The sequence below is a fragment of the Dendrobium catenatum genome, unplaced genomic scaffold, assembly GCF_001605985.2.
Source record: "Dendrobium catenatum unplaced genomic scaffold, ASM160598v2 fragScaff_scaffold_1557, whole genome shotgun sequence".
In the NCBI taxonomy this organism is placed as follows: Eukaryota; Viridiplantae; Streptophyta; class Magnoliopsida; order Asparagales; family Orchidaceae; genus Dendrobium; species Dendrobium catenatum.
In genome coordinates, this window is record NW_021320019.1 from 4339830 (window position 1) to 4355219 (window position 15390).

The 15390-nt window shown below is 32.7% G+C and overlaps 1 protein-coding gene across 1 annotated transcript; it reads left to right on the plus strand.

Annotated features, from left to right (window-relative positions):
* Nucleotides 1-2347: 2347 nt before the first annotated feature.
* On the plus strand, nucleotides 2348-9808 carry LOC110111165 (peroxidase 17-like). The gene is made up of 3 exons (XM_020842918.2): nucleotides 2348-2745; nucleotides 2826-3017; nucleotides 9051-9808. The coding sequence occupies exons 1-3, from the start codon at nucleotides 2380-2382 to the stop codon at nucleotides 9651-9653; spliced, it is 1161 nt and encodes a 386-aa protein (XP_020698577.2). The 5' UTR covers nucleotides 2348-2379; the 3' UTR covers nucleotides 9654-9808.
* The last annotated feature ends 5582 nt before the right edge of the window (nucleotides 9809-15390 follow it).

Genomic DNA, 15390 nt, shown 5'->3' on the forward strand with positions numbered 1-15390 from the left:
CCTCAGCTACATGTTAAAAGTTTTTTGTTTTCTCAAATATTTTTGCGCATGCATTTGGCATCCAGTCTATGAACCCGAACATTATCATAAGGTGTTCCGCCGGAACAGCCATATCCTCCACAAGTACCACTGCCATATGACCAGGTCTCCGTTCAACGGAGTGCGCACTTTTGAGGTTTAATTCACGACATTTTATGTTGATACATATTCAAAAAGTTTAAGAAAAAATTATCAATACATAATGATTTTATTATTTCCTTTTAAAATAAAAAAATTAAATTAATTGTTGCATAAATGAGAATGCTCAAATAAATGAGTAATTTTACTCTTACATACAGAATACAAAACGATTATACACGAGAAAAGATTTGAAATAGTCGTAATCGCAAATAAAATTAGAGAGTCGTCTTAGATGGTTTGATAACATAAAATGTTGGCGACTCGATTAGAAGAGTAGATGAATTAGATATGGCCTACGTTAAGAAAGTTTAATGGAAACCAAAAAAGTTTGGTTAGAAACAATTAGAATTGGTTTTTTTATTTGATTTAAATAAAGTTTGAGTTTTAATAAAATATAAGGGAGAAAAAATATTCATATTGTTGAGTAAAAGCTTGATGTTGAAGGTGTCGAAATCGGGTTCGGGTCGAACTCGGAACTGATCCTATATTTTGACAAGACCCGAACCAACACATTTTTGCAAATGGGTCATAAAATTCAACCCGGATCTGACCCGTCGGATTTCTGGGTTGATCTAACCCACACAAAACGGTTTACACCGAAGAAGCGCGAATGGGAGGAAGAACGTCGTCGTCTACTTGTCTCATTGCTCTCGTCGAAGCCTCCATACTAGACAGGACTCACAAGAAGGAACATCGTCGTTGGGAGGGAATGTCGTTGGCGGGATGGATGGCCTAGGGTTTAGCCTAGAAAGGTTTGCTGCGAGTCGCTGGTGGCCTAGGGTTTAGCCTAGGTTTAGGAAGGAATGTTATCGTTGTCAATGAGATGGCTGGGCCGCGGGAACGCTTTCGACGGGGCTGTGGGATGGTAGGAGAGGCGGAGTTCGCGAGTTAGCAACCATTTTGACTCGCAAGTTACGAATGCAGGCGGGAACTGAATCATCAGATGGAATTTCTATCCGGGTCATTATCGGGTTTTCAGGTTAACTCGAATCTGACCCGACTTTAGAAAAGGGTTTATTTTTTGAACCCAATTCTGATTCGTTTGAAAAACGGATTGTCCATAATCCGAATTTTTTTTATCGTATTCGAGTCATATTTTTAGTTCTAGTCAGCCCTACTTATGTTTTTGTTGATTTTATTATTTCCTTTTGGGGCTGTTTTGTTGCCTGAAAAAGAAATGCGATTAACTAAAAGTGGGAATAAAGGTAAACAAACATGAGAGGTAAGTAAGCCCATACTGTCTTATAGCAAAGCAACAAAACTGCATCAATCAATTTCAAAGAAGACTATCATGCAATAATTCAAAGAATATCGTGCAATGAACAATCCTCTCAGAAAACAACTTGTTAAATTTGTAAGATCATCAAAAACTAATCCAACAAATAATCTCCACAGTACGGGAAAACATAAGAAACAATAGACAAGAAGACAATATAATTCAAGCAAAGACAGAAAGATAATCTCTCTTCCGCAAGCACAATTAGAACAAATAGCGATATCAAGTCAAACCGCACACAGTTCCAATTTCCAAAGAAACCCTAGAAACAAAAATCCAATTCTCTACATAAATCTCAGCTAATTTAGCCAACTGAAAATCCTTAAGCAACCAAATCCGTAAAAAAACCATCAAAGAAGACGAAGAAGAAGATGACGACTGAATCAAATTGAAAACAAATGAAAGAATTAGTTGTTTATCAAGAAGAGGAAAAGCAAATCGACAAGCAATGTCAATCGACTCGTTGGAAGCTTTGCCCCACGCGAACTAGCGAAGCCGAAGAGGAAAGCCCTATCTCAGTTAAATTGAAGATCTGTGAGGGTAAATTGACGATCTGGAAAGGAAGGTATTGCTCTTTTATGAGTTTTCTCCTCTCTCGTGCGAGGCTGGTTCGCGGTATTTTGCGAGAGGTTGAAGAAGACCGAAGGAGCCGAAGAAGCCACTAGGCAATCTTACACCTCCTGCGAAGCAATGAAGATGAACAGCAACGACGATGCTAAGGATTTCATTGAGCGCTTTTATAACCAGCTCAATATGAGGGGGTTTCTATTTCGCTCGAAACATGCGTTGTAATACACGCCTAATGCTTCGGAGGGTTTTCTTTTGTTCCGCTCAAAATTAACCAAATAACCGAATTTAGTAAATACGTGTAATTATTTTAGTTTACCCTACTAATTCTGTGTAACAAACAGCCCCTTTATGGTATGTGGGCAGAAATAAAAGACAAAAAGGCATTTGAAAAGGTGAATAAAAATCAGAGCGTAGCTTCTACCCACCGAAATATAATTACTCAGCAAAGCATTGGGGCTTCAGTGCTCTCAGACAGAAGAAGAACCATGAGGCCTGCTTCCTTCACAGCAACTTCTCTCATCCTCTACCTCTTCCTCTTCCTTCTCCGGCGGGGAACCCTCACCACCGGCGAGATAACGCCGCTCAGACGAGGCTTCTATGCCGGCGTCTGCCCGGAGGCGGAGCAAATCGTTCGTGAGACGATGCGACGCGCAATGACCAGAGAAGCCCGAAGCGGGGCTTCGGTGATGAGGCTTCAGTTCCATGACTGCTTTGTCAATGTATGTTTCTCTGTTTCGCTGGTTAATTTCTCTTCTTCTTCAAACTATGATTTTTCTGCTGATTTATTGAATGAAAATAGGGATGCGATGGATCTCTATTGCTTGATGATACGCCGACAATGATCGGGGAGAAGCTCGCGCTATCGAATATCAATTCGTTGAGATCGTTCGAGGTGATCGATGAGGTGAAGGAGGCGTTGGAGAAGGCCTGTCCAGGGGTTGTTTCTTGTGCGGATATTATCATCATGGCGGCAAGGGATGCTGTGGTGCTGGTGAGTGAAATCGATTATCCTCTCATTCATCAATAAATCAATTTAAAAAATAAAATTTCTTGGCGAATATGCTGCTCAGATTGATAATTATCTTCTATATCAAATGTTCTTTTGGTTGAAAATATTTTAAGAAATTAGAAAAAAATTTGGCTCATAAGATTATGTTCAATTGAATTTCAGAATTATTAAATTTAATTTAAATTTAATATAATAAAAATTTAATTAATTTTTTATATATTGCACTCATCTTAAAATATATTTAGTAATTTTGAAACTCGCTTTTTTTTTTTTATTTCAAAACAACACTGCTTGATTTCTTTGTATTTGGTTCTTGGATATAAGTTTGGCAGATTAAGCTCTCTGAGCAGAACTTCGGGGAAAAATTGGGCTTCATTTAGGAACATTTATTTACTATTTTTTAAAATAATTTTATAATAATTTTTTTTTTGTACTACAAGATTATTTTAAGAAGTAGTAAAAAAGCTGTTCAATATATTTTTATTTAAATTTTTTTATAGTATAAAATTTAAAATTATTAAATTTATTTAAAAATGAATGAAATAGAAAGTTTAATTAATATTTTTTTATTATATTGACTCAAAAATAAATTTCATAATTTTGAAATGATCGTAATTAAAATTTGTTCCTGATCCAAAATTCTTTCGCAACAACGGTCCTAGGTATCATTTGTACTAATTTTTTTATAGTTTTCTAAAGCATATCTTAGTATAAAAATTTTTAATTTAAAAAATTATATTCGGCCGTATTTTAGTTTCAAATATTTTATCACTCTGACCTCCCTCTCCATTAATTTCTTTCATGCTAAAGACAGCTCAAATCACAACATAAAAAGATGTCTCCCATCAATGGATGAATAGCATGTGTTAAATGTGATGCATGGTCGAAAGATCCACGTGATCAATCAACTTAAAAAGATATCTCACATAAATGAATGAATAACACGTTTTTAAATGTGATGCATCGTCCGAAGATCCACTTGATCAATCATTAATTTTGATCAATATCGGACAAAAGTTTCTGAAATTAAATTCATGACCATCCTAGCACCAATTTAAGAAAATTTGTTGTCAAATTGAGCTTCTCAATAAGACAAATATGTCGACACCAAAACTTATTTGATTCGAGTCTAAGTGAGACCAAATCAAGAACAAGAAAAATAATTTAAGATATTATAATATTACTTTGAGGCTGTAATGATCTTTAAATTTTGCATTCTTATTGTTAAATCAAACACCTTAATTAAGTCAAATCCAATGACTCCAAAACTGTTTAACTTGTACATCATGAAGGCACTCAAACATTAAAAAATAAGTCGACTGATAAAGTATTTTGCATTTTTGCTATATTCATAAATAGTGGCATTCTTTTAAATTATAACTAGACACCAACTCTCAATATGATGGAAACGTGGATTGGGGAGAAGGGAAGAGCTTGAACATATCATATTGTCAAACTATCATTGCCTAACCACTGTCATCAAACTCTATCATTGGACTATGATTATTGGACCATCATCATTTGAACATCGTCATCTAAACACCACCAAGAGAGAATCATTATCATCCGACTGCTGCCACTTGACCATCAATTGACCACCCCTATCAAACTATTGCTACTTGATCATCATCATTGGACCACCTAGCATTGTTGAACTATTGTCGTCAAACCACCTTCATCCAACCCCTACTACAAAATCGCAATTAGATCACGATTACCCAAAAACCAGAATATACCCACTATCACCTGATCATCAACATTAGACTACTTTTGTCCAATTGCAATCATTTGACCATTACCAACCAAACACCCTCAGCAGATAGATGCTGTCCGGCGCCCAATGATGACTATCATTAGACCATCAAATTTTCATCACCTAACCTTCGTTAATGGGTTGCCTCCCCTTTACATGCACAATTGGATAATTGCTACTCGAATTCCACTATTACACCACTGCCACTCAGCAATTATCATTAAATCGTCAAAGCCTATCTGCTGTCATTGGAATGATGTCTCTCAACCTTTATTCTCAGACCATTAGTGCTCCATCACCAATATTGGTTGCTATTGCTAAACTACCATACTTGGATGATCACTACATGCTCATCACCATTAAAATATCACACATAACTATCATTATCTAGTTGTTACCATATGACTAACGATGTCGAACCACCACCTTTGATTATCACCCAATCACTATTGGGATAACAGCCATCGTGTCATCTTTGCTTGACCATCATAATTAGATCTTTTTTTACTACTATTTGATGCAGTACCACCCAATCATCATCATCGATCCATCACCACTCAACCATTATCGTTAGGCCATCACCACTTGATTATAATCATCGGACTATCACCCAAGCATTATTGTTAAACAGTTAAAACTCGACCATCGATGTTGGGCCACAACCTCCTGATAACTTGATCATCACTATCTAATCATCTCTAACTTTTTTGCCTACAATTACCACTAATGCTAACACACCATCACCTATAAGGCTCATGCATGATGTCAACACCAATATTGACACCAACCAACTTTATCACCCATCATTTCCCCTAACATTAATGCATTCTTCACTTATAATATTGATACACACTATCACACAAATTTTAGCACCCATCTTTGCCATCAAAATAAATATATGCCATCAGATATAAATTTGATACACATTATTAACAATAAAACTAATGTGTCCATCGACTTTATCATCTATCATTAGCACCAACATCAACACACGCATTGCCTATGATGCCTCATAATCTAATTTGAAAGAATTATTCAATTTTCTTTTAAATAAATAACAACTAGAGCTATCTAATATCATCTATCAGTAATAATCAACAAAATAGATTTTATAATTTAAAATATTAATATACAAATCTATATTCATTCTTAAAAATCATATACACTACTCAGGACTATAACAAAAAAAAAATAAAACCTGAAGAATCCTGGCTAATCTCACTTTCATGCTCCCCTGCCCCTAACTTGAAATCATTTAATCACATATAATGAGCTTAAAAAGCCGAATAGATCACCAAAACCTATAATTGAATTCAAAGCACAGTAAAGAATCATAATGCTTGTCAACAGTGAAATCATAATAGTTGCATTCATATTATCATTGAATCAATGTAGAAATAGTAAAATTTATATATATTAGTAGTAGAATCTATAAAAAGTAAAATACTACTTCATGAAAACCAATAAAGCAGTAAACCAGTATAAGTGTCAAATCTATAAAATAATTTTCAGATCACTAATACCAATCATTAAAGGAATTATATAAAATATCAAATTAAAATATTGGTAAAGATTTTTGAAATTAAATCAATGTAATAAAATCATATAAAAATGTATACATGCTATCTAGGTATTCTATATCATATGCTCAGTATATCACATGCTTAAGATCCATATAGTGAATTAGCAGTATAAAATATTATCAATATCTAAATTAGTAATAATACTAATCCAGTGGTAGTAGTAGTAGAATAATACAATAATAGTAAATTCGTCTAGTAATAATAAATTCATATAATGATAGGAAAAATATCTCAAAAATATGCATTTTATTAGTCACACTAAATAATTAAGAAGTCCTGACTATCACGATATTTTTTAGTGTTACTATCAATATTAGTAAACTCTTAACTTAGTAAATAGAGTCGTCACTCTTTACCCGTCAGCACTATAATGATCTCCTTATAACTCCCAATCAGTTTATCACTAAATTAATTAGTTAAGGATAACACCAAACCATAATATTTAAAGGAAATTTCATCGGCCCAACATCATGTACAAGTCAATCAATCTCCAACTAATGGGTCAACCAGTCTTTATTTGTTTGTTTCACACACACATATTATTATTAAAATACTATAACAATAATAGCGATCAGCTATTACTCAAGTACATATTCACATCCATTTTTAATTCATTACAATAAATAATATATAATTGAGCTCAAATAAGAAGATGCCAAAATATCATAATGGTAGACAACAAAAAATCTTAATAGACAAAATGTTTATTATTTAAAAAATTACCAAAATATCATGAATTATGTAAAATGATATTTTAAGACTTTTATTATACTACAATATTATTTTTAGATGTCAAGATAAATTTCAGGACAAACAAAAATTATAGTATTTTCAAAATCATCTAATAAAAAATCTTAAATAAATACTCAAAATACTCGTAATTATGACCTCTATAACATATAAAAAGTTTCTCGGTGAAAGTTTATCAATACAAAATTATTCATATTTTTCGGTGACAGAAATACAAATTAGATCAAAAAATATCAAAAATACAAAATCTTTGAAATCAAAAATAGGGTAAAGATTCTTTACAGCGAGATGACCAATTATCCCAACAGGCTCGATAGACAAAAATTACACTGCGGCTTTCAAATATGGACTTCTCTTTTCTCTCTCCTCTCATATCTCTCAAATACTAATTGAATCATTTTAATTGGGTTAGACCATATAATTTTTCTCTTTTTAGGTTTTCGGGTAAAAATGTTGGTATCTTTTGCAACTCTTCTTTTATCTTTGTGTGTGTGTGTCCTAGATAACATACAAATCCTACGCGCTAACACTTTCCTTCTACCACCGGGAATTTTTTAGTACACATGTTACACATTTCATAGCCGAAAATAATAATTATTAGGGCTGTTTGGTTGGAATGCATAAGGGTGTAAAGTATTTCAAATACAGAGGTTTTGAAAATTTTGGTGTTGGTTAGATTAAAAAGAAATGTAATGTAAATTATTCTACTTTATTTTTTAGGTAAACCAAACTCACACAGTTTTGAGGAAGAATGATTTCACCATAAGCAATTGCTTGACTACCACCAAAATTTGTTGGCCACCACTGTTGGCCAACTCCACCTGCCTCCCGCCACTACTGCCAGCCACCGCAACCCACTAGCGACCACCATCGTTGATGCCTGCCATCACCAGACACCGGTATCCACCATTGCTGGTCGCCACCACCACCATCACCGCCATAGTCGGTTGCCACCCACCACTAGCCCCCACCATTTTTTGTCGTTACCGGGCTCCGACCACCATCACTATCACCCATCGGTCACCACCATCTTTAAAATTTATATTACATTCATTTTACTTAAAAACTAACTAAAAAAATTATTCGTTTGGATTTACTATTCACTCATCCAAACAACTCCAATGTATTCTTTTTTACATTGTATTTATTTTTCATAGCATTCATTTTTTAGTAGTCAAATAACCTCTAAGTAAAAAACAAATTGGGTTATGATAGATCTAGAGGTCTGATTGAGATATGAATCAGACCAAGCTCAACTCGATAAATTGTTCATGAGTTGAGCTTTAACAAATGAGTTAAGCTTAAGCTAGCCCCACTTCCAACACATTAACATATAGGGTGGCTCATAAAAATTTTTTAATTTAAAACACATATGAATATTATGATTCAATGGTTTAAATACAAAGTTCTTACAATTCTATCTCTCTTCGTTATTACTTATTTCTTATTATTTCTCTTTTAATTCTTATTTCTTATTATTTCTCTTTTAATTCTTTAATTTACTTGTCATTTTACTACCAAATGTTAAAAGCGTAATTGTCTTATCTATTTTATAACAAGTGACCCAACTCATGAGTCAATCTAAACTAATAAAACTAAGCTCGTGCTTGAACTCAAACTTGATTAATTAGTCAAATTTATGCTCAAATTGGGGTTTTCTCAAGCGATTAAGCTCATTTACACCATGAATTGTTAGATTTATTTTGAGATGAGTGCAAAATATGGATAATCAAATAAAATTTATTTTTCACTCGTTTTAAAAGTAAATCTAACAATTGAGAACTATTAATTATTCTAAACTTCTCATTTTTTATTCATTTGGACAATGATTGGTTGGGTTCATTTCTTTTTTAGAACTTTTATACAATCTGTAACATCAATATAATTCAAATAAGAACAGAGAATTAAGTCTCTTTCTCTTTTCAACAGAGTGGAGGTCCCAATTGGGAAGTGAAACTTGGTAGGAAAGACAGTTTAAGTGCTAGCCAAGAAGCCTCAGACAACATAATGCCAAGTCCTAGATCCAATGCTACCTTCCTCATCAATCTCTTCCACAAATTCAATCTATCGATCACCGACCTTGTCGCCCTATCTGGTTCTCACTCCATCGGCATGGGAAGATGCTTCTCTATTGTATTCAGGCTTTACAATCAATCTGGCACAGGCCGACCTGACCCACACATGGATCCTAGATTCCGGTTCAAGCTCAATCGCCTTTGCCCGGTAAGTGGAGATGGCAACATCACTGGCAGATTAGATGCCACTCCAGCTAAGTTTGATAATCGGTATTTCAAAGACTTGAGAAGGCAGAGAGGTTTCCTAAATTCAGATCAGACACTCTTTTCTGATGATGCAAGGACAATGGCTGTGGTGAAAAGATATAGTGTTGATCAGAAAGCTTTCTTTGCTGATTTTGTTGAAGGGATGGTGAAGTTGGGAGATTTACAAATTGATCAACCTGGTGAGATCAGGAGGAACTGTCGTATTGTTAATAATGCTCCCAGGGAGGAGACTAGAGAAGCTGTAAGCTGAAGTAGTTTATGTTTACTAAACTATGTTAGCTCAGATTGATCTGATAAACTTCTACCGAGTCCTTTATATTATCTCTAAAGAACTGTATTTGTACTGAAGATGTAAAATACTAAAAGCTTGTTTGGTGCTATTTTTCCACTATTTTGATTATTTTATTGCTATCATCTCTATATTTGGCCATTATTATTTTTTTTTTATATTAAATTTTTTTTTTTGCAACCAGATCTATTAATATGTGATAACTATAAAAATATTATAATCTTTACTTTTCTCAAAATAATATATTGTGATTCATACAAAAGTTAAGGACCAATATGAGGTTTCAAATTATGTGAATGGGTGAAAGATGGCTTAAACCACAAAGATATATATTGAACTTGATTGAGGCTATTGACTTGAGATTTTTTGCTTGAAATATTCAGGAAGTGAATAGTCAAAGAGTCTAGCTAAATTAAAATAATTATGCTAGTGTATACAAATGAATGATTATAAAGAACATCTTTCTCCATAGTTAAGCAAGGCATTAATATAACATAATAGACATAAATTATTAAAAATAATTTCATTGGTGGTACTAAAAGGAGCTTTGAGGTGTTAGAGATATCATCTAGAAATGATAAATGATCTGCTAAATTCGAGATTGAATGACTAAAAAGGAGAGCATCAAATTTCAAGATTGGAGGATGCAAGACATCAATCAATTATAGATGATGAGAGATGGTTGATGGGGAACATTGGAGGATGATGGCGAACTAGCAACTTGACCATTATCCTAAAATAGGAGGTTATCAAAGAGTATAATTATAGTTTGATGACTAATAGATGTCAAATGTCGGTTTTTGGTTCTTTAAGCAATGACCAATAAGAAATGTGTAAATTAAGGCAATGTTAAGTAATTAACATGATTTCTTTATTAATAGAAAGGGATATCGAGCAACCAATGAGATGGGCATCCAATAATAGTATCATAATGAGCATCATAAATTAGTTATTGAAAGGCATCAGATGAAAAATATTAGAAATGTATAAATTTTGGCGATGATAGATGATCAACTGATACATTCTTCTAATTGGAGTACAAATAGATGTGCAATGATCTTGACCTTGTGAGTTCTTGTGAATTATGCATAACTCTTTATTGATTCAGTGATAACGAATATTATATGTTGTCATCTTATACTCCGCAAAACATTTTGATAGATTAATAATTTATTAGCAAGCATTTTTTTAAGAATATTTTTAGTAAGCAAATAGTTGAGCTACCGATAAAATTATAAAAGTTTTATCAATTTTAACCTTTGAAAATTTTACCCAATGAACTTCTGCACATATAACAAGAAACAAAGTTAAACATTAATGTGCACATCACAAATAAGTAACATATAAAATGCAATAAACCACTAGATATATAAACAAGTAACATATAAATCACATGTCCAAAAGTATTTGTACGTATCCAAAATAGACAAGTTGCAATAGTGTAGACCACACAAACTTTCCAATCCATAAGAAACATATTTAATTTAATGGAATTAGGATGCTCAAACGACTTGAATTCATAGAGTTTAGATCACTTGGGATAGAGCCAAACAAATGAGGAGATTATGAGAACGATGTCTTTTATTCTTCACCTACTTTGACTACCATCTATTCATCTAAAAGAAAAACACAACTTATTGTTGGACTTTCTGACGGATTTCCATCAGAAATTTCTCATCAGCATTTTTGACAAAATTTATGATGGATTTCAGTTGAAAATTTTGGCCAGAATTTTCGATGGAATGTCCATAGGAAAATTTCTGATGGAATTTCCGATAGCCTTTTTTCCTGTTGGAACTTTCTACGAGAATTTCCGAAGGAATATAAACGAAAATTTTCCTAAGATTTTTTGGAGGATTTTTGTAGGAATTCTGATAGATTTTTGAAGAAATAAATTAATATTATTTAAGTTTTTTTTTATTAATTTTAATATTTTTATTAAATTAATTATTAATTTTAATACTTTATTTTACTTAATTTGTAATTTTTAATATTTTATTTTACTTAATTATTAAATTTTTAATTTTCATATATTTCTATTCTAAATATAAAAGAGTAACACCAAAATACTTTTTCCTTTGCAGGGAAGTGGTTGGAGGTTTAATGACCTTTCCGATGAGCAGTGTTTGAATCTCACTTGCATCACACGAACATGCAGCTCGGGCAAAGGCTATCGAGCAGGCAAAGTAGGCAGACGCGGGTAGCTTGGGCCATCGCGCTGTTGCTGGAAGGGTAGATTTTAACTCATTTTTTTTTTTTTTTTGGCAAATTTTTCCAGCAGAAAAATTTTTCAATGTCTTTTTTTCGTCGTAAAAGTTTTTCCTACTAACGTTTACTAGCATAAATTTTTTTTTTGAAAGCCGCCATAAATATATTTTTTGCCAAAAAATTAGCATATTTTCAAAGGAAAAACCATCGAAAATCGAACAGTTTCCTGTAGTGTTCTTAATACAATAAGCTAAATAAAATGATCATGGCCTATAAAGGAGAGAAAGTATTGATAATTTTAATACTTTACATCATTAGAAAATTTATTCTTGATTGAGTTTGGTTTTGAGTTAACAAATCCAATTTAACATGATTATCTAACATTGTAATGTATCTGCGTAGTCTCTCATAAGAATTAAGAACTTCATTACATTTTCTCCAAATGAGATATTATTTTCTTTGAATTGACATAGTGTAACATACAAATGACATACTAAAATATCGAGAAATAAAAATAAATATAACAACATATTTATAACTAAGACCAAACATTCATGATTTATGGCATCAATTAACCAACTTAAATAACTATTAACTAAAGCTCATTTAAATGCATTGCCTTAAACTATATATATATATATATATATATATATATATATATATATATATATATAATATATATTATATAATAGTATATATATATATATATATATATATATATATATATATATATATGCTTCTTACATCAATAACAATATACAAAATAGTCCTTTAGGTTAATATATGCAAGAAAGTAAACCCTAGACTTGGGCACTCTTCCAAGAGTATTTGTGTGCATCCACCATAGGCCATTTGTAATAGAATATACATACAATTTTTCCAATCCACAAGAAAGTAAACCCTAGATGTGGGCACCCTTCCAAGAGTATTTGTGTGCATCCACCATAGGCCATTTGTAATAGTATAGACATACAATTTTTCCAATCCATAAGAAACATATCTAACTTTACAAACTTAAAGGGATCAAATGACTTGAATTCATGGAGTTCAAATCACTTGGGATAGAGCTTTTTTTTTTTTTTTTTTTTTTAAAATTTTTTTTTTTTTTTGAAGAGATTATGAGAATGGTGTATCTCAATCTTCGCCACTTGGTCTACCATTTCTTCATAATACAATAAGTTCAATATGATTATTATGGTCTAGGAAAGAGAGAATGTAGTGATAATTTTAATACTTTAGATCATTAGAAAAATTATTTTAGATTGAGTTTGGTTTTGAGTTACTGAATTCAATTTAACTTGGTTATCTAAAATTATAGTGGATCTTGGTAGTCTCATAAGAATTTAAATATATCACTACATTTTCTGCAAATGAAATATTAATATTTTCTATGAATTGTCATAGTGTAACATATAAAGAAGTATAATAAAAACCAACTCAAGATGGAAGAGCTTATCATCAAGATGAACTTAAAGGGTAGTATTTAAATGGTACATGAAGAATTGGTTACTAACTCAACCCAAATCACACATAAGTTTGTAGGTTGGCTAAGAGAACACCTCTGGTGTGGCAAAATGCTTTGAAAGATACAAAACAACTTTGCATTGTAAGTAAACTAGCACAACCTACTTGTAAAGAGACCAAGGTTTTTGATATGGAGTCAATAAGTGGAGTCAAGTTTGTTGGGTCAGTAGGCACATATTAAATGTTAAGTCATTGTGTCTCTATTGATATTAAAAGTAATTATTTGATAAATTATGGAATATTGCATATGTGTGCTCTTTTATGTTATCCATACATCATAATAGTTCAATTACTTACACATATTTGGATTCCTAAAGGCATCGAGTTTAGTTCATCATAGCTTACACACTACAAGAAAATGTGCCATTACCATTGGACTTTACAACGGCTATTTTATGACGGTAATACCAGCACATGTACCAATGAAATATACATCGGTAATTTAACGGCACATTATCTGGCAAAATATCCGCTGCAGATATACTGGCGCATATTCTGTAAGCTTTCTGCCATCATTTCTTAGTTGTCCAGCGCATACTCCGCCGGTAACTACCGGCGGAATTATCGGTACATATTGCACCGGCTTATCTAAACTTGATGAATCATCCCCGACGTATTATCCACCAGTTGTTTAATCGACAGATAATACGCCAGAAATTGTGCCGGTTAAAGCTCTATTTTGGACTCCATCTAATGACTTCTCTCATTTCTTTCTCTCTCGAATCGTAGGACTGTTGTGCATCCAAGAGCTACATTGACGCCACATTATCACCCTCTCCTTGCTCAAGTCCCAACGCACCAAAATCAGCCTCTATTCGCTCAAGTTCATGAGATGCCCCGACAACCACCTGGCGAGCACTTCATCGTCACATCTAAGAGCTTCCTCGACCAAACCCTCGCCATCTATCACCAAAAGCATCCCCGAACACCACCAGTAAGGCAAGGTATTATCTCATCTCCTTGCGTTTTAATGTTCTTACTATACATTTTCAAGAAAAGGTATATTGGAGTTTAATTTTTTCAAAAAATAGTTTTAGTTAGGGGATTGTGATTTTTGATGATCAAGTCATTAATAAAAATACATGTTATTAAGAGTTATGGTGAATTAGATGGGGATATTATTAGTAGGATTGAAGTTGGATGGTTGAAGTAGAGGAACCCGTTGGGCTAGTAGTGTGATATAAAAGCCCCCCAAAAACTTAAGGTTAAATTCTATATGGTGGTGGTTAGACCTACAATGCTTTATGATGTAGAATGTTGGACATAAAAAGAGAAGCATAATATTAAGTTAAGTGTTCGAGAGATGATGATGCTCAGGTGTATGAGTGGCTTTAATCTTAGAGACAATATATAAAATGATCATCTATATGAAAAAGGTCGAGTAGCTCTAGTGGAAGATAAGATTAGATAGAGTTACCTTAGATGGTTTAGTCATATAAAAAGGTGACCATTGTTGACCCGATTAGGAAAGTAGATGTATGTACTAGATTTGATCTGGTTAGCAACAATTATTGTTAGAATTTAATTTTTTGGGATAGTTTTCTTGCTGTTTTTTAATAAATATTATATATATATATATCTTGACATTGAGTAAAATGCATTAGGCGTTGTTGTGTGGACGTAGAGGAATGCATTGGGCATTGTTGTATGAACGTAGAGTAATGCATTGGGCATACTTTATTATAGACATGATATGAAATTAATATATATGTGAGAAGGTTGGAGCAGCTCCAGTGGAAGATAAGATTAGAGAGAGCAGACTTGGATGGTTTGGTCACTTAAAATGATGGCCTTATGAGTAGGCTATGACTCTTTATGTTTTCTTCAATAAATATTACAAAATTATCTAATATATTCATATTATATGTATGTTATATTATAAATATTAGAACTCAAAGAAGTTGGATGTATAATCGATTGGCACAAGGAAGAAAGATATTAATGGATGAGTTCATTAGAGGGGTGA

Coding starts and splice junctions, on each gene's coding strand:
- LOC110111165 (XM_020842918.2), top strand. CDS start 2,380: ATGTGGGCAGAAATAAAAGACAAAAAGGCATTTGAAAAGGTGAATAAA. Junction 2,746..2,825: donor TCCATGACTGCTTTGTCAAT/GTATGTTTCTCT, acceptor GAATGAAAATAG/GGATGCGATGGATCTCTATT. Junction 3,018..9,050: donor CAAGGGATGCTGTGGTGCTG/GTGAGTGAAATC, acceptor TCTTTTCAACAG/AGTGGAGGTCCCAATTGGGA.